Below are 24188 nucleotides of genomic sequence, written 5' to 3'. Positions count from 1 at the left end.
GTTTCAGCTTGTTTTGGGTAGGTTTCATCTTCAGATTTTTTTTTAAGTTTGGCTCTCTTTTTGAACAGCTTATCATTCAACAAACAGCTGATTAAGAAACCTTAATTTTTGCTCCAGAATTTTTTTTGCATAATGCTAATTAAAAAAGTCTGACAGTGCAGTTAAAGCACCCAGTGGTGGTTGATGTGCTTCCAAGAACACATTCAAGTTTTTTTTTTTTTTTAAGGATTACTGTCTTAAAAATCTTCTCTGCATACTTCAGCTATCTTTATTTACTCTTTGGAGCACACACCTGTTCCTCTCCAAGCCTTTATGTAATTGCTTTTCCCTCATAAGTTTCCTGGCCTCAAACTGCAGTGTCTTCATGGAGACTCTGTAAAGAAACCCGTACCATTAAAAGTTCTAAAATATTTGATGTATTTAAATGATCATCCACTTTAATGTTAATAACTCTTTACCACTCCCTGTCTTTTGTGCTAAGTCTATTGGCTATAAGAAGGCTGTCATGAAACGCTAGAGCTCACCTCACATGAGCTCCACATAACCCCCGTTTACAATGAAACGTTTCAGCTGACAAGTTCTCCTCATCCTGATCCAGTGACTTGCTTTTCCTGCCTGGTCTGACGTTCTCTTTACCTTCTTCAGCAAACTTTTTCCATGCACTTAAATTTCTCTGAGTAATAAGATATTTGATCATGCTACAAATCCTACTTATCATACTTTACAGAAGCGGCCCCCAACCTGTGATATGTTTGTAGTTTATTGGGGATTAAAATGAGCAAAGCTCACGCAGGCATTTTGGGGCAGCTTTTTTTTTTTGGGTCTTTAGTATGCAGGAGTGCACGTATGCCATTTACACTCAGTAGACCAGGATTAACTGCAGCTTCTGTGCCTTTGCTTCTGTATTTACAGGTGAGCAAAATGTAGCGACACAGATGGAGAATGTGTCTAACAGAAACCAGACTTCTATTTATGTGAAAAAGTCACTTTGTATCGAGGTTTTGCAGGTTAATTAGTAGTCTTTGTATCGCCGCACCTGTCGTTTCACTTGCTTGAAAATACTAAGTACAACCACTTGTAGCTGGCTTAAATATTTACTGCGTGAGTGTGCAGAAGGTTGTTTAGTGTCATTGTGACCTACAGGTGCGAACCGACGTTTACCACTGCGCACACGAGTGATCAAGTGTCGTGCACGCGCGTGTTTCAGTAGACCTGAAACTAAAGTACGCAGGCGCGTTGAGCTTCTATGCCTCTGTTTCTGTGTAAAGAGAGCTGAAATAACAGTTAATAAAAAAACAAAGCATGTACGGCCGGAAATACATTAGTTTTGTCCAAATGTGCAACATTTTAATCGCTGCTATTGCGCTGAATTAAACTGCCCTCTGACTGGTAAACCGACACACGTTGGCAGGCTTCGGGTTAATGTAGACTTTAAAGTCAAAATCGTTACTCCACCAAGAATTCTCGGTGGAGTAACGATTTTTCTTCCAAATCTGCATCCCCCTCCCCCTTAGACAGTTACTATTTGATCTGACTTCTGCCTGTTTAAAAATGTAGCTTCTCTGAGCTCTTCTCCCTCACAGGCCACCACTAACCTTGATTTCTGGGTCTCACAGGCGAGCTTTCTAAACCCCTATACGTCTTTATGCCACAAGAGCCTGGTATGCCAACTGGATTAGAGAAATGCAGTTTAATCAGGTTGGGGTAATCTTTGCCTTAATAAAGTTTCTTGTAAGGTTTTCCCAAGTGCCTGGAAAAATCCTCATGCAAGGAGAGTATTAGTGTGACAGAAGTGGAGAGGATCAAGGGAAGATCATCATAAAGATTAAAAACAATGAAAAGTGATCAACCATTCAGGCCACTTTTTAAAATTTCTATTTAAAAGAGATTGTTTTGTCCAGCCTACCTGCTTTGTTCTTTTAGGACTTAAACGTCAGTGTATCCAATAGAATGACAGTTCCTTGTTTGCTCCTTTTTTGTCTCGCCTTGTCATGTTGTGTCTCAATCATCCAAATTAACTGGAGGGAACTTTTATCAGACATCAAAGGAGAAAAGATCTCAGCAGGGTGCAGATTGTCACCCAGATAACTAACTACTTATAGTTTTCATCTTGAAGTGATAAAAAAAAATGTGGTGATGGATGATAAAATGGGGCAACAGTCTGTTTTCCATGGGTCACTCTGCTGACCTTGACCTTTACTTAATGACTGCTTCACCACATTGCTGCGATTTGCAAGTGTGTCTAAAAAGATAATCTCTCTGCTCCTGTGGTGTTGCAACAGCAATGTGTGTTTTTACTTTGAGTCATCTTTGATGATGGCGATCAAAGCTCAGCCTGTTAGTATTCTATGTCATCATCAATGTCTCATGCTTACTTCAAACAGCAACAAAATTAGTTTAAAATACGTGTGTATTTTTTGGGGGGCAGCGATGTATTTTCAGACACCTTTTGGTATTTTTACACCATGACGCAAAGTATTATATTGCTGGTTTGGGATAAATGTATTGTGCTCAGGATCACTACGACTCACCATGGCTTACTTTTGTTCAGCCAGACGAGCTGGTTTCTAGATGCACTGAACTGATTGACCATTTCAATCAGTTTCCTGAAGATGTTTTTGTTGTTCTGTTCTTGGGGTGAAAGCTTATCACACAGTGATGGAATAAAGGTGTTAAAAAGTGGTGTGGCTATTAGATAGGTTAATTTCAATGCATGCTGAATTGGGGTGACTCTTTTAGCTCCACAGAGCATGCTGGGAAATGCATCAGCAGCATGATAACAGGATGAAGAAAGAGCGGCACAAAGGACAGAAAGGTTAAAGGTCACATTCTCATTTTTGAGATGAATACATAAGCAGAGAAATCTGTCCAATCGCAGCACCACACATTTATAAATAAGACTATATCTTTTGAAATGTTTGTAGATTATTGTGCAAATTTCAGAATAACTTAAATTAGCGCTGTATAACACTTAAATCACTCACTGTGACCTAATTCTTTGACAGATTTGTATATTTTTTAACAGACATGTTCCCTGCTTGGCTCAAACTTAGAAAATGTATAGTTTATTCCAGATGAGATAGAATTCAAGTGTTTCCAGATTCTTCTGTCTAGGCTATTCAAACAAGGTACTTATCGCTTTTATGTACTATGCTTCAAAAGAGAGCCTTGACCCTCCTGACACACAGCAGACAGTCACAACAATAGGCAACAGAAACTGGTGTGGGACAAGCTTTTCACTTGTACATCTTTTCATTGATACATTCACAAAAATACTGCTTGAAATTTCTTTGACAGCTCAAACAGTTTCCATAGCACACCACTAAGCTTGAGTCTTACACAAAACACAAGGTCAGTTTGTCTTCTCATGCCTTTTACACTGCGGATCCATCACTGACAAGGATGCTTCAGTCTAATCTTGAGTGTTTTGAGGTATTAGTCATTTGCTTTTATGCTGAATTTTTCAACTTAGTTCAATCGCAGCAGTTACTCAGTTTACTGTCAGTAAGGATGCAGTGAGAGTAATGAATTTGAAAGGTGCTTGTCATGTCTCTTTTTATTGCAGTACATTAAAGCGTTCTACAACAAGACGTGGATCGAGAGATATGGCCAGCCTATTGCAGCAGAGACATCCACTCTCCTCTGGTCCATCACAGTGTCCATATTTGCGATTGGAGGCCTTCTTGGAGCGTTGTGCGTCCCTGTAATCATTAAAGTGCTGGGAAGGTAAGTGGACTCATTTGCACACATTAATGTCCGGTTTAGTCCGGCATAGGAGCTGTTTCTCAAGCACCTGTCTCAGGCAAAGGCCATAGTCTTGTGTTGCACTATAGAGGATTAATCGGCTAACTTTGAACTCAGACCAGACGCCCTGATGCCAAATCGATGCTTGGGAGGAAGTGGGGTGAATTTTTTTAGAGCTCCTGGGAGGTTCAAAGTTTCTGCGACAACAAATACCCTGACAGGAGATGATAAAGAAATGTTGAAAAAAATATGATCCAGTAAAATAAAGTTTCAGAGGCAGCCATTGTGCAGAAGAGTTTTGAGAAAAAATGGCCACACCACCACACACCATATAATCTCACGTATCTTTATTTCAAAACACAAGACTGTCTATTTCCTCTGTAGCTGATTGGATTCATCACACCTGTTTGGTATTCAGACAAAATTACTGTCTTTATTCATTTTTTTTTTTTTGTTGTTTCTCAAGTTTTCACAATCTAGGTACACAGTGACAGAGATCTAAATTGAGGGGCAAGGAACTATTTTTGGTCACACACACTAAAAAATAAAAACTTTTGAAAAAAATTCTCAACAGCAATTAAGTCTTGATATATCCTCCTGTAACACTTTAGTGTTGAAATTTTGAAGTTCAATGAGTGTCTTATTAAGAATTAAAGATTTTGTTCATGTAAAACTTTTTTATTTGTCTGATTAAAAAAGGTTTCTTGATATAACACCTGATAACCCTTGGCAACAAGGCCTTGTTAGTCTCCATGTGGGACAAGATAACATTGAACAAAGACTTCTGCAGGAGTTATTGCATTCTTGCTCCATCTCTCCCTGTAAGCAATGGTTGAGGCATAGTTGCTCCTCAGGTTGCTCTCACATCTGACATTTTGATAACTCTTCTAATATATTTCTCAAGACTAGCTTGTGAAGGAAATGTAGATTTTTTTGGCACCGAGTTAATCAATTTGATGAAAGTAAGACTATTTTTATTGCCACAGCGACAACAGGCAGAGGTGAACTGTTGCTTTTCCAGGCATTATTCCACATGTCATGAGTGATGAACACTGACTGCACGCAATGATCAACACATCTCAATGTCCTTCCAATGGTGAAACGTGAAGCCAAAATATTGTCTCTCAATGGGTGTTGACAGTTGGAATGGCCAAGCCAAGGCATGTTCAGAAATGATCTGGTTTCTGAGCAGAACGGACTCCAAAACCAAAACACAGGTTTACATTTTTTTCACTTACACTCACACTAGAGGTAGACTGATATGGGTTATTTGGGGGCCGATGCCTATGCTTTCCAAATTTGGGCAGCCGATGCCGATATGCATAGCCGATTTTTCCAATTTGATATTCAGGCCGATTGTTAAATAAATATATATTTATCACATTTTTGTGAAACGCAGCAATTTCTGAGCAACTAAAAGAAATCTATTACAACAAGTCGTGTCCAGTCCTCTGAACATTTATTCAGCTTTCAAAACAATGAAATATTTTTTCTGAGTAAACACACAATGTAACGAGCAGTAGTAAACATTCACACTCTTCTTAAAATGTCAAAAAAGAAATTTAAACTTATTTATATAATTTGAACAAAAGTATGTAATGTATCCAAGTGGTTCCACAAGTTTGAGGTGCTCATCTTTTTTGTGCCTGATCAAAAATTGCGTCATTTTATACAACGGATCAAAAATCGGCTTTTTAATAGAAAATATGGCCGATGGCCGATAGAGACAAATGTCCAAATATCGGCCTGATATATCGGTCATCCTCTAACTCACACCATTACCAGACTTGAAAACTAAATAACCAAATGAGACAAAGGAGGAGTGCATTTTGGCTTCCAAGGGGGCACTTTGGTACAGGTTTTTGGCATCCCACAAGGTACTTTAGCTGTGTTTTTGCTCCCAAGAAGGCTCTTCAGTGTGTATTTTGCCTCCTAAGGGACACTTAAGTGCTTGTTTTTCAGCAGTTGACACATGTAATGTGTAAAAATTTTATTATCATCTTTAGCAGTAAAGTGGGCAAATGTTAAAAAGTACATATGAAGTTTTAATCTGATGGTTTGGTGTGTTCCTGGTTAGGGTTTCTCACTGTCTCTGTTGTGCAGGACTGCAGAGCTGTGCTCCTTTATCACCCTGAAGGTCAGGCTCTGCACCTCAGCACTCTGAATAATCTACATTCAAAAGAATATATTCTCGGCTAATGATGAGGTCGTTACTCACAGATCAGGGACAGGCCCATGAAGGTTTTATTCAAAGTCATCTGGAAACATTAAGATGCCCCCAACATTCACCTTGGATCTCTTCTGGGGCAATCTTCTGTGAGTTCATCAGGAAATATTATTCATTCTTTCTCCATATTCTCTGCAACATATCCAGAGGCCAGCTGGTGGTTTTGTTCTTTGTCTCAGAAAGGTTGAAATTCAGATGTCAGGGAGGAGAGGTGAATATATATCAGCAGAGGAGGACACAAGGAGTAATCTAAAAAGGAAAGTAGTTCAGAGAATGAGTGAGCAGTTTGTGAAAAGTTTTGCAGTGAAGTAAAGTGAATGTTTAAATATTTCAACACAGAGATGTTTTTGCATTAAAAAAAGATTCTATAAAAAACATAGGTACCTGAAATTGTTTTTTGATAATGAGTTGAAGCTTTGAAAACCCTGCACATATCTGTACAGTACTTTTTTCCCGAGTGGAATAATTTCATAAAATTCCTACAAAGTAAAGAAAGAACAAAGTATTTTCCAAAGCATAGATCTGTGCCAGTGACTTCTGTAGATTTCTCTTGAGACAAACACAAGTGTGTTGTACTTTGGCATCAACACATCTGTGTCCTGCAAACCACAGCACTCCAGGATCTCCTCATATCCACTAGAAAACACATTTTCCCCAGTCCTCAAACACAAGAGTCATCTCCTCGGTTCTCCACAGAAGAACCCCACAGCAGCTTCTTGTGCTTTCTGACCCAATAATAGAGTATGAAGAAGCTTTCAAGCGAGGCTGGTGCTGTAGTGTCTCTCCCTAAGGAGATGACCTGGTTGGATAACCATGAAGATGATGAAGAGTTCTGAATGGACTGGACCCTCTGGTATCCATGTGACTACAGATTAACTGACTGTTTTTAAACTCACTACTGCACTAGCAGTACCAAATTGCATTTTGTGAAAGAGAGCGAAATCTGTAGCATGACAAAATGACTTGAATTTCCTACTGGTTCAAGAAAAATTACCGGAATATTATGGGCCAATGCACCTTACATACTGTTTCCCACAATGCACAGCAGTGATGATGTTGTATTTTTTCTATTTTTGGAGGGTTGCACTCAGATTTTTGATACTCTATATCCGTGGGCTTTCATAAGTAAAACAAAAGTGTAATAGTCCGTGAGACTGACAGTAAAGAATTACAAATAACAGTTTTGACTTTTTTCCCTTCGTGTTGTTACAAAGGTGACACCCATTTCATCTCTGACTGTTTATTTCTATCCAAATTTTTAAAGTCCATATAAAGTACTTAACTTTTTTCAAAGCAATAAGTTGATGCTAAGGAGGCAGTTTTGTAATCTGCTTTACTCCTACTTTCCAAAACTAAAAGCTAATGAAAGCATACTTCAAAAGAGATTAAACAAAACACACACACACACACACACACACACACACACACACACACACACACACACACACACACACACACACACACACACACACACATAAATATATATATATATAATTTTTCAATCATCATTTTTACATTTCAGTCCCATATTATATTTTTTTGTGTATTACATTTGATTTTCCAGAAAAAGTTCTCACAAGGTTTGCTGGCAGCATGTTTGTTTACATTTGGACCAGAAAGAGATTGTTCTGCTGTTTCAGAGTTAACTGCTCAGTAAAGTCAAGTTTTTGAGTCAGTTGCCAATTAAGTTGACCGTGCAGATACAGATGATAAATTCACTGAAATAAAAAACTTAAGCACAAAGTGAGGCAATTTGTGATTGGTAAATAATTTAGTGAAAAAATGTTCTGCCTTGTGAAATTTGTGACATCACCAAACAGCTGAGAACCCCTGGTGGGAATATATATATATATATATATATATATATATATATATATATATATATATATATATATATATATATATATATATATACATACATACACACACACACATATAATAAGTATAATAAGTATTGTTACAATATATATACAGTAGTATATATATTACACCCACATCATGATTCACAGCTCTCACACCTCTGGTTTCATCGATAAGAAAATTCATTGTCTGTCCTTGGACATAGAAGAATGTAAGGCTCGACCGGTCAAAAGCTGTGTCCTTGCAGAGTCGATGGGGATTTTTCTGCTCTGATGACTCTGAAGAAAAGTTCACATCCAGCCATTTCTTCGCTCTACCAAAGCCAATTATTTTGAAAAAGACTCTTTCGAACCCTTTTACTTGGGAGCCTGTGCTCCAAATCATGTTGTTGAATTGTGAAACTGCTCAAGATTTGCTAGTTTTATGTGAAGTAGCTGGTGTTGGCCTTTCTATTTAAATGTGCCTGTGTAGTTCATTCAATCCACTCATGTTTCCTTCTTCTCTTCTCTTCTCTTCTCTTCTCTTCTCTTCTCTTCTCTTCTCTTCTCTTCTCTTCTCTTCTCTTCTCTTCTCTTCTCTTCTCTTCTCTTCTCTTCTTCTCTTCTCTTCTCTTCTCTTCTCTTCTCTTCTCTTCTCTTCTCTTCTCTTCTCTTCTCTTCTCTTCTCTTCTTCTCTTCTCTTCTCTTCTCTTCTCTTCTCTTCTCTTCTCTTCTCTTCTCTTCTCTTCTCTTCTCTTCTCTTCTTCTCTTCTTCTCTTCTCTTCTCTTCTCTTCTCTTCTCTTCTCTTCTCTTCTCTTCTCTTCTCTTCTCTTCTCTTCTCTTCTCTTCTCTTCCCTTCTTCTCTTCTCTTCTTGGCTTTAGAAAGGGAACCCTGCTGCTGAACAACGGCTTTGCTATAATTGCTGCCCTGCTGCTATCTCTGGGTGAAACTGCAAAATCTTTTGAGATGCTCATCATTGGCCGGTTCATTATTGGAGTGGACTCTGGTAAGTTTAAAGACACTGAAAACAGTAGGTACAAAAGTGGGAATTTAACTTTCATATGAATCAAATATAGATCTTGACAGAGAATTAGACTTTGATTAAAAGCTATATAATAACAATACAAATAAGTTTCAGGAAAGAAAGCTTATTCATGTTCTTACAAATGCTGCAGATTACTTCACTCTGTACTGTCTGATCTATTTTTACTTTGAGCAGAGAGAGTTCAGACAACAATGTCTCACTTGATGCTTTATCATGTGTTCTTGTGTGAAAGTGTAGACACCAAGAGTAAACACTCTGCAGGGTATCGTCCTGTTAACAGTCTGGTGCGGCTGCAGTGTTAACCAGAACATCAGCACTACCTTAACTGGGGTGCTACTGGTATATGTGCCTCAAACTGCTTTATGCCAGGGTTTTTGTGATGCGGACAAACTATTTGCCTTCAATTTTGCAGTTTACACTTTTATTACAACTATAGACTTGATGAAACAGGTCCTAGTCTTGGTGATGTCTGGAGTGGAACTTTGAAGTCCAACTGTAGGGGCTGGTAGAAGGTAAATGTGGAATAATGTAGGGTGTGTGTTTAAAAAAACAAAAAAACAAAAAAAAAAAAACTATATATATATATATATATATATATATATATATATATATTTATATATATATACATATATATATATATATATATATATATATATATATATATATATATATATATATATATATATATATATATATATATATATACATATATGGCAGAAAATGGGAGAAAATAACAGAGAAAATGCAAAAATTTGAAAAGTAGAGCAAATGAAAAAAAATATGTTTCTGCAGTGGTTTTATTTATATTTTCCAGAGCTTTTTATGACTATACATATACTAGACTCTGTAGAATTCTATTCTTGCAATTCTTTTACTGCACTACACATGGCAGCCACAGAAGTATCCTTGTGTAAAGTTATTTGGCAAAGAGCTGAGGGGTTTTAAAACCCAAGCTTAGTTTTATTGAATGTGCAAGACCTGGAACAGTTTGATGACATCCAGCATTAAAACACCCTTTCCACCACTTTAGAGCATGACTATGTATTCACAACTTCCAACTGCAGATTTGCGCAAAAAGGCTTTTTGTAGAATAAATGAGCTATCACTGCTGAACATTGTTGTCAACACAAAGACTGTATCAGTAAGGAGGTTTAGCTTTTCTCCATCTTCAAGGGCTCAGCTGTTCTCAAATGTTGAACACTGTCGGATCAGATTCTGCAAGAAAACATAGAAGATTGAGACGGGGCTTCAAAAACAATTCATCCAGACTGTTAAAGGCTGGAGATGAAAGAAACATAAGAAGTACCTCTCCTGGTGTTGCAGCTCCACCAGCCTATTTATTAGGGCCAGAGCCAAGAGGCCCTATTGGAACTGTGAGAGTTATTATTAGGGGCTGAGCCCATCTGCAGGATTGGCAAGGACCCTCTTGGAACCATAAAAAATTTTATTCTTTCATGTCTCCAATGTACATAGCTCGGAAGCCTCAGTACGCCCAAAAACTCATAAAACTTTGCCCAAAATTCAGTTCAGATGAAAAATGCATTGTTATATTTATTTCTTGCAGGGTTATGGCTCTATAGCACCCCCTAATGACTTCAAAACATCAGCCCATCCAGCTGCTTTTACTAACATGTACGACTTTATCTATGCCAAGACCTACAGAAAATTCTATTGTTGGCTTGGTTAATCCCAACGACAGGGCCAGAGAGTCTGAGAGTTTTTACCAGATCAACTCCATTGGTGCACTGTGTGTAAAGGACAGACCGGAGAAGACAGTTATTCAAAGTTATTTTATTTTCTGTTTTTTATTAAATACGTTAGTAAATTTGATTTAATATAGCACCTTTCATAGAACACAATCACAAGGTGCTTCATAGGAAAAAAATTACAATAATGATCATAACGGCAAAAGAAAAAAGACACACAAAAAAACCACAGAGACAGCTGAACCGGTACCTCGAGGAAGATTATTCCACAATGTTGAAGCCACCACTTCAAAGACAGAGTCTCCTTTTGCCTTCAGATGGGCTCAAGGGATAACCAGCAAGCCCTGGTGAGAAGACCTGAGTGACCTGCTGCTGAGGTAGAGGTGGAGTGGGTCAGCAACATATTCAGGATATAAATGTGAGGGAAAATGGTAGTACCTGTTTGGAGGGTTTAAAATACTCCCAGAGTCATCAAAAGCACAGCAGAGTAACCCAAGTTAGCGATAAAAGGTTTTAGAAATGTCTGTTTGTTGGGCTGACTAACAGCTGACTAAGCCACTCCTAAAAATTTCAGGCCAATTGTGAGCCATTTCTATTAATCATGGATTAAAAATACCAATGTATGCTTGATGTTGGTGCCTTGGCTCATACTCACATGGTTATATACACAGGCAGATCTACATCACATATCTGTATAGTTTGACATGTGAAAGGTACCCACCCCTACTTCTAAGTTGTGAACAAGGTATTTGTTTCTTTTGACAGGTATCGCTCTCAGCGCCCTCCCTATGTATGTGGGAGAAATTACTCCAAGACACATCAGAGGCTCGATTGGCCAGTTCAACTCCATCCTCATCTGCTTGGGAGTGTTTACGGGACAAGTGCTGGGCCTCCCTGAGCTGCTTGGAGAGGTTAGTGATGTTACGTGTTGAACAACATGGCTGGAATACCCTTTCCTTTACTGTTGCTGGGCAATTTGTATGGGCAGAGCCTAACACCTGTTGCAGAGCAGTGCACTGTGCAGCATGTGTGTATTAAGCATAAGTGTTATTAGACCCTGATCAATCCTGCCAGCACTGAATAAAAAAATCAAAAAAGATACAATTTTCCACATTAAGAAGTTTGTTCTTCTTATTACTGCATGAGAGATGTAGAGCTCCACCTGTTGGGATAGCCGTGGTGGATATAACATCAATTTGTGCATCATAATCCATTGGACATGCACCGATCGATCTGTGCCGATTTCCTTAATTTTGGGGGATTGGTGATCAGTGGTCAATGATCGGCCTATCCTATATATGAAACCAATCTTATATACCTCTGGGAAGGTCTGACAGCCAGCCATTGGTGCTTTTTACTAGAGCCCGACCGATTAATCGGGCCGATTATGCGTCGCCGATTAATCAACATCGGCCAAAATGTTGCCGATTATAATAAATTTTGCTCCCTGGAGATTCTGTTGCTCTTGTTCCTGTGTGTCTGTGTGTTGGGCTGCACACTGCCCGAGTGCTTGTCCCCTCCGTCCACCGTAATGTAAGACTATAGAACGGCGTTTTAACGTTCTTAGTTGCTTTGTGAGATAAACAGAAATAAATGCTACTGTTAATTAACACGTCCACCATTATCTAATGTAAGACTATAATACAGCGTATTAACGTCGTGTAAGTTGCTCATTGTGTGTTTACAGTTTGACTTTTTTTCTACTTACTGTGTTTAAAGTTTGACTTCTTTATTTAAGGTATTTACAGTTTGACTTTTCAATTTATTTTTGTGTTTAAAGCTTGTTCTTATTTATCATTGGTTTACACTACAGTTCTTAAGTTGACAGTTTTATAATCACAGTTCCTTGTTTTAATTTAATAGTGTTTTGTCTCTATCTTGAATCATATGGGTATTATAATGATTTGTGTTTATATACAGTATATATCCTGTGTATATCAATGAATTCATTATATATATATCAGCCGATAGATTTGATATTTTTTTTGCCCCCAGTATTGGTATCGGCATCGGCCCCAAAAATCCCATATCGGTCGTGCTCTACTTTTTACCCCTAAAAGTCTGGACATTTTGTTGGTTGTTTGAGTTAGAACATAAAGATTTTATTGTTTCACAGGTATTGTTCAATGATTTCAATAAAATAAGATTGGAACGTTAAAGGTATGTGCTGTCAGTTATATAAAAAAAAAAAAAAAATCAGTTTTGCCCAAATTGGTATTGGCAGGTTTGGCAGGCTTTTTGAAGATCAGTCATCGACCAGAAAATTGTGACCGGTGCACCCCTGTAATCCATATTATTCCCGGTGTGTGTCCTCTTTGGACTTTCCATAAACTGAATGAGAGCAGAAAAAAACAACAGCAAAGTTGGAGCCAAAGTGTACTGAAGTGTGTTGCAATTTCTTGAGGAAAAAAGTCTTTCACACTCTTTCTTAAGATAGAGAACCTCAGTTGCACTATGGATATATATATATATATATATATATATATATATATATATATATATATATATATATATATATATATATATATATATATATATAAACATATATATGTATATATATAAACACATATATATATATATATATATATATATATATATATATATATATATATATATATATATATATATATATATATATATATATATATATATATATATATATATATGTATATATATATATATGTATATATATATATATATATATCGCACAGGCCTTATTGTGCCTGTGCGATGTCTAATTACTTGCTTTCAGTCTCAAACCCCAACTACAATATTATACCTTATCAAACTCAGCAGTCTAAGCAAGTATTCTTTCCTAAGTGGCTCAAAAGAGCTCTGCCTTCAGGATTTTGTGGCATCAGTATCTTGTTAACTCTGTATAGTAGAACATTTGTTTTAACATAAAACTTGCTCAGAGTTTTAGGAATTCCCTTGTTGACCATGGAGAAAATGCCCCCCAAATCCCTTACCCAAATGGCCATTGCAGACAGTTATACACTGTGTTGATTCTCGTGTCAGAAATGCAGGCTTTATTCAGAAAAGAATTGTTAGGTTTTCACTTTATATCTTTATCCTCTGGCTTTTAGACAATATTAGTGAACAGAATATATTCACCTAAAGGCAAAATGAGCTGTTGGCTGTGAAAAAGAAGACTAAAAATTCACAACAACTGACTGAGCTTCTTCTAACCAGCAGGATTGACTGAACGAGCATAAAATTCCTCCTATTCATTCTTTCAAACTGAAAGTATGCAGTAAGATATTTTGATTGCCCTGTCTGTTCTGACTGACAGTTATAAATGTGTTTTAACACATGTATAAGTTTTTTGTTATCATTCAGTACATTGATGAATACACAGAAGTGTGTGCTGCTTAGAGATAAACCAAATAAGGCTGTAAACTTATCTTAACAAAGCAAGTTACAGAGTAATGAGGCAATAAATGAGTCAGTTGTTCTGGTGTTTTAAACAGGATTGGAAAAAAATTGCAGGCCTCTTGAATAAAAACAAATTTTGATTATTTTTTAAACTAAATGATCTGACTAGATATTTCTCAACATAGGTTAAAGGGCAGATGACGCCTGATGTAAGCTCAAACAAAAATTAAACAACAAAAACGAAAACGAAGATGAGCCTAAAATAGAAGAACAACATGAGTCCTTTAATGATGTATTGGCCTTACTTGTGTTTTGTTTTTTTGTGATAAAGTTAAAGATTTTAGCAGCTAATAGCTCAATAGTCAAGGTTCAAAAATTTAAGAGACACCACAAGAAAGCAAATCTGAGCAGCATTTCATCGTCATAGCTTTAACTGTTTTTTTTTTCTTCCTCTACCTGCTTTTTGATGGTGCGCAGACTATATCTGAAAGAAAGATATTTAAAAGCCCTGTCAGAAGAACATTTGGTCAGTATGTGCAGGACTACAGACTTAATTGGACATCTAATTTCTTTATATCGTAAATGGAAATTTAATCTCAAATCAACTACTTTGATGCGAGAAACATCAAAGTTAAGCAACTTTAATGTGACAGGCCATGGCTGTCCTCACTTTGTAATTAATGCCAGTTTACATGTGGGTAGCAGAGCATTAAATCAAGCAGAACATTACATTAACACTATTATACCTATTCTTACCCAAATGAATCTGTATCGGAATATTCAAATGAATGAAAATATAACTGGCACTTTCTTCTCTGCAGTGCATTAAACCCTTGTGAAGTACACAACATTTTCTGGCTCATTTGTGCAGGTTTAAGATGGCAAGAGTTTTATGTCTGAAAAACACTGCCAAATATGGGTTTGGCATGCTTTGAGCCACACTCACTGGTGGATTTGCCCAGTGTGTGTGGATGAAAGTACTTTTAAAAAAGCAAAGGGGGGGTGTTCGTTTTTGAAAATACCTGAGATGTGTTTACAAGGCCTAGGACAAAGTGCAATGCGCTAAATTGGATCACAAAAATTTTATCATCTAAAGGTTGCAGATTGCTTGAGTTGAATGGCTGTTACAAAGGTAAAACAGCTCCAGTTGCAAAGGGCATTAACTGGAGCAACAGTGCTGGCCCGAGTCAGATGGTTTTACTTAAGGTTAGACTTAAGCAAAGAAATTTAGATTCAGAGCCACTCTGATTGAAACTGGTGTCAACAGGACAGAGCGATGTGTTCAGTAGTTTGTCCTACATACATGCACAACCCCAAAGCTGACTGTTTGGTGAGCTGCTTAAATGGGATTGGTGTAGGTGTGCTGGTACATTAAGTGCAGAAGCTGTTTCTGCACACCTTCTGAGACAAGACGCCAGAGGATTGTAGAGCAGCTGGAAGTTGTCTGTGTGGTTGTTTGCTTCTGATATTTATTCCCTACAAAGCTGCAAAGAACTAGGCTGCATTCATTTCCAAGTTTGTTTGAGTTTTACTCTTTATTTCCTACCATATGTGCAAGACACATGACTGCACATTTCCAGCAGTGTGTCTGCATTTATCTAGAGACAAGATATACACCGTGATAGGAAATAGTGTGGCTGGATATACATCTACAGATGGACCCTCAGGGACAGTTTTGTTGCTAATTACAACAATGAAAATTTTAAAGAAGTATCAGCTGACTTAATGTACATTTTAAGGTGGATTTGTTGTCATGATCACTGAAAATACTGAGTGTGGCATTCCCTGATAAATACTGTAGTTCAATATCCACTCCCCCTCAGCAGATTGCCTCCATTTCACTTCATCTAAGCGTGACTGAAAGCCCAATGGAGAACAGTTCTCTCAGGATGGGTACCGAATAAGGTACTTTTACTGGTACTGACTGAATTCTGTCAAAAGTACCGGATACCGATTCACATAAAATCTAAAGGTACCATGTTTAGGTACCTAAAAGCATCCTTGTGACAGTGAAGGACAGGAGAAGAGTAGGCGATTTTCCGTACTGGACATGAACACAGCATTGCAAGGTTAAATTGTTAATTGTTAATAAAATTATTAAATTGAAAAATAAATGTTTTAAATGAAAGAATTTGATATTTTATTACTATTAAGTGTTATTAAATTGATATTTTTTACCACATGAACAAAAAAAATGTACCGGAAATTGGTACCGTTGAGTACCGAAACCGATTGCCAGGTACTGGGCATCGGTACCGTATCATTTCAAATGTGAAAGGTACCCATCCCTACAGTTCTTGCAGTGAACTCATTTGCAGTAAAAGGGGGAAAATTCATCCCCAAATTAAGCTTACATTTTCAAATGTATGCAAACAACACATGTACACAACGTATTATACCTAAAAGGGAAAAATCAGCTGCAATCTTGTGTACATTTAAGTGCTGAGGTAAGGTCTTGTATTATGTGTTTTCATGAAAGGGTCTGACCAAATGTTATGTCTCCTGCTGTTACTGTGCAGTGACATTTACACTAGAGCTGCTCCCGAGCTTACAACCAAGCAGATTCTCATTTTTAATTTATCAGTATTGGCTTGTCCCATCCATGCATCTTTCTAACCTGTCACCCAGCTTTATGAATATCATATGGAGCTGTGTATCCTGCCATTGTTATATATTTATATCACCCCTGTGACATCCATCTTTCAAGCCTGCCTGTTTCCTCTTCATTTGACATGGGAACCTCAGACATATTTGATGTATCTGATGATAATGCCACAGTGGTCTTTGCTGGCATTTTGGTTATGAGATTCAAACAGGTCTCCTCTCAGTGGACGCTCTTGATAATGGAAATCGGTCTGAGATGTCACTTGTTGTGGGGTGCAAAATGGAGATAAGCTTTGACAAATTGTAATCACTCTAACCTTCATGCTTAGCCACTGACCTTCTTCCAGTGGGGAAATGTGTTCGATGCAGCGTTACGGCAGGTCCAGGCTTTTAGCCAGTCTGTCACCAAGCTCCCCTGAGACTCTGAACTCATCAGCATGCCTCAAACACAGCTTACAACAGTATGGTCAGATCCAATGGCAATAATAGGCCCTTATCTCTAGTGTGTATCCTCAGACACACCTGCTGTCAGGCTTCAGAGGGTCGTGCAAATGGACAAAAAAAATCAATGGATGGGGTTCGTCACTGGAGTGCAATTAATTTTAGATGGATGTCGTACAGGCTATGGGACACGAGGGCAGTAAAGTATTTTCAAATGGCTCTCATCTTTGCCTTGGGTTGTGTGTGTGTGTACTGGGTGTGTGTGCTTTTAGCTCTCTGCAGTTTAACAGCATAGTACGCAGTACTCTAAACACACACAAAATAAATAGGAGAATTTTATCCCACAGTGTGTGAAAGATAACACTTGACACATAAAATCAATTACTGCTCACAGTAGCAAAACATTTTATTGTTCTCATTTGTGGCATCCAGTCGGATTGAATTTATGAATAACACTCAGTGTTACAAATGAAGCTAGGATGTGAAGTTCACACTAATCTGTTCATTGAAACTAGATGGTTTTTAGTAATTTGGCAAAATAAGTCCCTCCCATAGACTGTATGTAGAGTGGACAGCATGGCTCTGCCATTTATCGTTGAATGGTTTTGAAGCCAAAATACCCCCATCACAGGCGCCACCATTGTAGCAGTTTGCAGCCAGAGTCTGTGCAGTAGAGACGATGAGAGATTCTTGTAAAATCTGAGTGGGGCTGGGTGACAAAAAAAATATATATATTTTTTCCTTTCGAGAGTCTAATCACTTCTTGACTCTACCTCCCAACATATTTTACAATCCCTAAAAAAATACATGAGAACGGCAGCTGTCAATCAGCGTTAAACGTTACGTAAAACCTTGTTTCTAACCTCGTATAACTAATGAAAACAAAACTTTTCAGAAAAAAGAGGACTTGGATACAAGACAGCCAAATGATATCTTCAAATCACCACAACAATTGGACGTGAGAAACATTTCTACAAGGAGTATTAATTTTTTAAAGTTTGACCACAGCCCATCTGAAATGGATGGAAAGCCGGATTTTTAACATATACTGCAGCCAGCCACCAGGGGGAGCAATTTTTGTGGAGACCTCACTTTGAGCCGCGCAAGTGGCCGTCCTTTTTTTTTTTTACAGTCTATGATCCCTCCACATCAACTGATTGCTACTGCTACTAACTTTAAGTCCATGTGAGGACTTTATTGACAAAGTCTGACCTCTAGGGATATGCATGATCATAATCCAAATTTTAAAATGAGATTATCAGCACAAAAATAGGTAATTTCTAGATGCTATTTCTCAGCTACTCGATTGGATAATCTAGGAACAAATGGCTTCACAGTAGAGTCTCTATGACAACACCACGACAGCTGACAAAGTTTAGCAGTGAGGAGAGAGATCTGTGTTTTTTTCCGATGAAGAGGGTTTCTTGGATGAATTTTTGTTGTGATGGTAGACAACGGTTAGAAGCGCAGAAGAAAGCGAAATGGAAGAGTGATGGAGCATGAGCTGAAGGCTAAAACACGGGTTAAGCTATTTGTGATGACGTTCATTTTAACCAACATGTAGCAGTTATACTGCAGTGATCCATTCGAACTTGAGAGTCTATATTATTCTTCCTTCTCCAATAGCTACACCTCTGCAGAAATCCAGAAGTCCTTTAAATCTGCCCTGATTCACTCATAAAGCTCTTTTATAAATTCACAAGACCTGGCTTCATCAGAAAAGCTAACTGCCTGCCTGGTGCAGTAAATCTGACTGATGTTGCTGTAACTTGAGGTAAGGCACTCCTTTCTCCAGATTAAATCGATATGGCTTTTAGTGGGTCAATAGGTTTTATTTTTCTGTGGTCAATCAATTCATGTTGTACTGATCAAAACTTTGCATATCACCTCATCATATCTCACTTATATCACCTTGTAGATTAACTTTTGCAGAAATTAAGGAGTGATGTTCACTGTAATACCTTAAACTTCTTTCAGGTGGAGTCTGCAGGCTGATGTTGGGGGAGAGGGTTGGACTAAAAGTTTGAGTACAAACTGGTGCATGACAGCATTGGCCATGGAAGGCAGATTTAAAATGAGCAAGGCTGATTATATCTGCAAGGGCTCAATGAAGGTTTTGAACACTTTCTGTGAGCTTTGTACCTCACTGAGTCCCATTGCACTTTAATATTTGAAAAGTGGGACAGCACACACCTGTGAGGGCCAGCTGTGGATTTGCTCTTGTATCAAGGCTTCAGGAAGATTGGATCCCTGAGGGAGTGACATTCATTACAAATAGCTTCAGGCAGAAGGATGATGGGCTTTTTCTTCTGATCCTGGCCTCCTGTATCCTAAATGACACGATGTGTCGCTTTTACCAACAAGCCTTTTAATTTGTGGGGATTAAACACGGATAGCGTGTCGTGTTTTCCATATTTACAGACAAACCAAAACGGATAAATGTTTGTCTTTGTTGTAAGAGGGGTTTACTTTAGCATGGAAAACAGTTTAATCTCAGGCGAGAGTTGGTTGTTTGGGAAGAAAATATTTTTTATGCTTGAACACAAGATAATCAGAGCAGTGATTTTGAATTCTATGTTTATCCCTTGGTTGATAAAAAAAAATCTCATTACTTACCGCAGTTTGATTTAAATGCAAATATCATCTCATTTCAAGGTTTTTTCCTGTGTTGCATCATATTGTGTTGGTCTTCTTCTGAACATGAGCAACAGACAAATGAATCTCACCACCTGCTGCAGAAGTTGATATTGGCAATTAGCTGTGGCTGCCTTTACCAAAGTTACAGGATTAGCAGGAAGCAGATTCGTTTTTCTTTGGGTAAACAATCTGTCCAGGTAGCTTAATAAAGACTGACCTAACAGTGTTAAAAGTAGCTGCTCTAATTGGAAACATCACAGATGTTGACAAACTGGCATTTCCATTACCTCTATCTGAGCTGTTACCTTCCCACACCAGCCACCTCTTCTGCTTCGTGGTGGTTCTCTAGCATCAGCAGCTCAAGGTGATTAGAAATGCATATTTCACTCTGTTGTCTTTCTTCTAGCCTGAGAGAGCAAAGACATGGTTCATGCTTTACTTTTACACAAACACAGGATGGGAATGTAGCGCCTACAGGCCTCTTAACTCTCAAAGGAGATAATTGAGAGGAAAAACTGAAAATCTCTGTGAAAGCAGCATCAAACTGTTTGACTTTCTTTGGTTTACAGTAAATGAATAACATGGGGGTCATAGCAGGGTGCTCTGAGCTATCATTTGATTAAACCACAAGGGAGGATGGGATCAGGGCCCTGGAGGGACACATAGCCTGGCTAACTCAGTTGGTAGAAATCAGAAGGTGAGCATTTTGTTCAAACTATAAACAGGCCTGAAGGTGAGATTCAGGCTAGAAAAGTACATGCTCGCTTTATAAGTCACACTTGGCCTCATTCTGCAACCACAAATGATCATTAATGAGTTGTCTGAGCATTACTGAATTTACTATACCCTTCTATGTGGAATATCCCCCATGGGCACAGGCCAACATGGTAATTAACTTTAAAATGAACATTCAATCCTGTTAAAATAGAAACAATCTGTTTAAGCAAACTTGTGAGCAGATGCACTAGAAACAAAGTGTGTTGAGTTATAAACTTCATTTTTAAGGCTCACAAGGTTGAGAGGAGGATGCTTGCAAAGCTTGCATCCATTATGCACAATCCCTCTCACCCATTGCATGAGACAGGAAAGGGAACTTATGTAGCTCCTTCAGCCGCCGACTCAGGCTGTTTTCCAAACCGCCTATTACAATAGCAGTGCCTACTATTTTGGCTGAAATTCAGTTTGTAGTAGGTAGTAGGCGAAAACTTGCAAAATCTGCAGTACACTGAAAATCTCTGGATGTTCTTCGGATCCAGGATTTTTTTAAGTATGCAACAGACCAGTCTACCTGGCATACGGTTTCCCACAATGCATGGCGCTAAGCTGTTTGTCTATGCGGTGACATGTTTGGGCGGATTACCGCCATCTACTGGAATTATTCAGCATTATAATTACAACAGAACACTGACGTTAGACCGTCCATGAGATAGAAGTAAAGCGAGGCGTTTACTTCTACAAATTAATTCACCCATAAAAATCACTAATTCACTGTTTAAAGCATACGCAGATTATATAGAAGTGTTTTTTACATCAGCTGTAAAATATAAAAATCCCTTTCAGATTTATTTTCAGTAAACAATATAACTTTTGGTGTAAGATTAGAAATCAGGAATGATGATTCTGTTTGATATGATTAACAAAATAACCAAATTCCAAGATCTGCCCATGGCTTGTTTTGTAAATTTATATTAAAGGCAAAAAACCCAACATCATCAGTAGCTCCACCTTCTGAGGCTGGAAACCAGAGTAGTATACCCAACAGAACAGTCATACTACATACTACATACAACATCACACATTGTCATTGGCAGAGCTTATCTAGTCCCGTCCCCATTTCCTCAATATTTAGTCTCCTCTTTTTCACGTCATCAGATTATTATAAATTTTGATTCCATTAATAGATGTATGACATAATTCTTGATTGTCTTTTAGTGTCCGTATTTGATCGTTAATGTCCATCACTTGTCTTCCAACATCACTTCATTCACTATCATTGTTTTGGAACGTTTTGTCCTTCCTACTGTCTTACAGACCAAACAAACCCTCATATTTACGTTTCAGCATTCTTCAGGTCTTGACAGTTTTTAGATGATACACACTTAACTATTATCATTTTCATATCCGTTAAAGGTCATTTTGACTTTTTTCTTTTCTTAAATATGTTCATGGAACCTCTGCACATGGTTTCTCCCTCTAGCTAGTGTTTATTTGGGTTTAGTAAGTCAATGTTAGTAATACCACAGATAAAACTTTTTTTCTGCCCAATTTCTGAGAAAAGAACTCCAGCATATGTGATGAAGCTGTTCAGATTTGAACTTGGTGCTCTGTAAATACAACAAATAATAATATTACAATTCTTATTTGGATGGAGTTCAAGCGTAATGCATTATAAAATGTTGTCAATTACTACAGATATTTCCTTCAACACTCGGAATTTGATATTTTCAGCTATGACTACATTCACATGTAGTATGTCGTACGTGGTTTGGAAAACAGCCTCAGACTCCCACCCTGCAAGATGGGGCGCTACCACAGGTCATTCCTCCCATATGCAATAAGACTTTTTAACACATCATAACAAACCTTAACTCTCACCTTATGCCATTCAGCGTTCTAAAAATACAGGCCTTTTTGTACTTCATCCCAGAACTCACTCATGTACTTTTTTGTTCCTATTTTTTCTACTTTTCTATTTTCTTTAAATTTGAAATTTCATATTCTTATAATTATTAAATTTGTATTGTTATTGCCTCATTGCACTTTTTCTGCGAGCTGCTGTGGCAAGAGTTTTCCCCATAGAGGGTCAATAAAAGAATATTCTCTTCCATTCTAACATGCTGTAAAGAGCTCAGAAATCAATGAAAATGATTAAAACATTTTATCTGTGAGTGCAGCTTCTGAGAGGTCTGATGTAGTCGCCCACACTCAGCTCGTGCTGAGATAAAACGACCAGGCTCAGTGTCACTGAGACCTCTGCATTGTGCAGAGTGCTCACATTTACAAAGCTTGGCCCAGATTCACTGCACAGTAGATAATGGAAAAATTGGACTGGTACCAATGTTGACAAGCCTGCTTTATCAGTTGAAGTCAGAGGACCTACATCTTACGTTTTATCCATGATCCAAGAAAAATCAAGAATAGATTTCAAAGAGAGAGAGGAAGAAGCAATGAACTTCAACAGTGATGATCCCAACCTTTGATCCTCAGCACCATTATAAGTAGCTATCAGTATAACAGATACACTCGTGGTGCAAATGTGTTTATTAAATGGCTATAGCTGTATTGTATAGGTACAACAAAGTATCAGAAGACATTGGAACAGCTTGTAATCCTTTTTCTCAAAATGACTTCCATGTACATTTTCAGTTTCATTCATTTTAGTCAAATCAATAACTCGGAAACACCTGTTATTTTACCAGCTTTTAATGCTTTTTTGGGGGATTTTTCTTCTTTTACCAATAATATTAATGTATCACTTCCAACATATTTTCTTCATCAACACCTCAAAATGAATCAATAATCAAACCAGCGGACTCCTGAATAGTCAGCCTAACCAAAATCGAAACAAAAAATGTTTGCGCAGACCTGTGCAGCTCAAGCCAGCAACTGTGTTGTTTATTTGTTAGCTTGTTTCTGAACCTGACACAAACTGTAACCAGCAGAGCCAAGGTAAAAAAGATGCATTCTACTAAAGCACAACTTTTAGTTACATTGTTTAGACCTGTGTCACCACCACAAGCCATGCCACTGATAACCTCACTGCAGGCTGTGTCAGCTGAGATCATTTGGCAAAAGAAACAGATGAGATGACTCAAAACTTTTAACCAGATTTAAGAAGAAAAATGGTTTGGGGACTTTGGTGCCTTTTGTCCTGAGAAGGTTGCCTTATTACTGACAGTGTTTAAAACGGTTCTGATTGGATAAAACAATAGACTGTATAAGACATGGACGTAGCCTCCGCGACGTCACCTGTCTGTTCCTGAAACCGTTAAATGAAGCCAATCTGCAGAAGCAGCCACATTTGCTTTGACACCGCAGCTACAGGGCGCCGTGACCTGAGCTGTGCCTCTGAATGGAAAATCAAACGATCCTAATAACTTCTAAATTGCAGATAGAAAAAAATTCACTCACTGTACAGTGAAATAAGTGTTTTAGACCCAAGACGTTTTTTGAACCAGGCTGTAAATATGCTGTAAAAGTCTGTTTTTAAGGCTGGGTGTGTACATGACTTTCAGTCTTTCTGCAGCCAGCCTCAAGCGGATTCTTAATGAACAGAGACTTATAGCACTTCCGCATAGGCTTCATTTTTACAAAGCAGATGTTGCCCTTTAGATAAAACAAATCATCATATCACAACTAAATTATCTCAAAGGGAGGTATGTTGCTTTGTTAGGGTTTATACTGTCTCTCTGGTACCCCCTTAGTAGTGTAACTGAGGATTATTAATAATGCCTAAATTGTTTGTGCTAGATCAGGGGTCACCAGTCTTTCTGCGTTGACTGGATTACTCAGTTTCCATCAGTTGAAGAATTCGTCTTTTAAGCAGAGTTAATTATAGAAGACAATCTA

General features: G+C 37.9%; 1 protein-coding gene across 2 annotated transcripts in view; it reads left to right on the top strand.

Annotated features, from left to right (window-relative positions):
- Positions 1-24188, top strand: part of slc2a9l2 (solute carrier family 2 member 9, like 2) — a 143227-nt gene that overhangs the window by 17983 nt on the left and 101056 nt on the right. Inside the window, exons 1-4 of one of the 2 annotated variants that reach the window (XM_074681048.1) lie at positions 818-912; positions 3566-3726; positions 8693-8817; positions 11328-11473. In XM_074681048.1, coding sequence (XP_074537149.1) covers positions 847-912; positions 3566-3726; positions 8693-8817; positions 11328-11473 — 498 coding nt within the window. In that variant the 5' untranslated portion in view covers positions 818-846. Of the gene's footprint in view, positions 1-817; positions 913-3565; positions 3727-8692; positions 8818-11327; positions 11474-24188 lie in introns of those variants that run through there. The other variant, XM_074681039.1, reaches the window with a different exon arrangement.

The sequence above is a fragment of the Halichoeres trimaculatus genome, unplaced genomic scaffold (assembly GCF_033239565.1).
Source record: "Halichoeres trimaculatus isolate MK-OKI-2021-1 unplaced genomic scaffold, fHalTri1.1 fHalTri1_scaffold_1, whole genome shotgun sequence".
In the NCBI taxonomy this organism is placed as follows: domain Eukaryota; kingdom Metazoa; phylum Chordata; class Actinopteri; order Labriformes; family Labridae; genus Halichoeres; species Halichoeres trimaculatus.
Note: the sequence above shows the minus strand (reverse complement) of the source record. Positions and strands in the feature narration are given on the sequence as shown.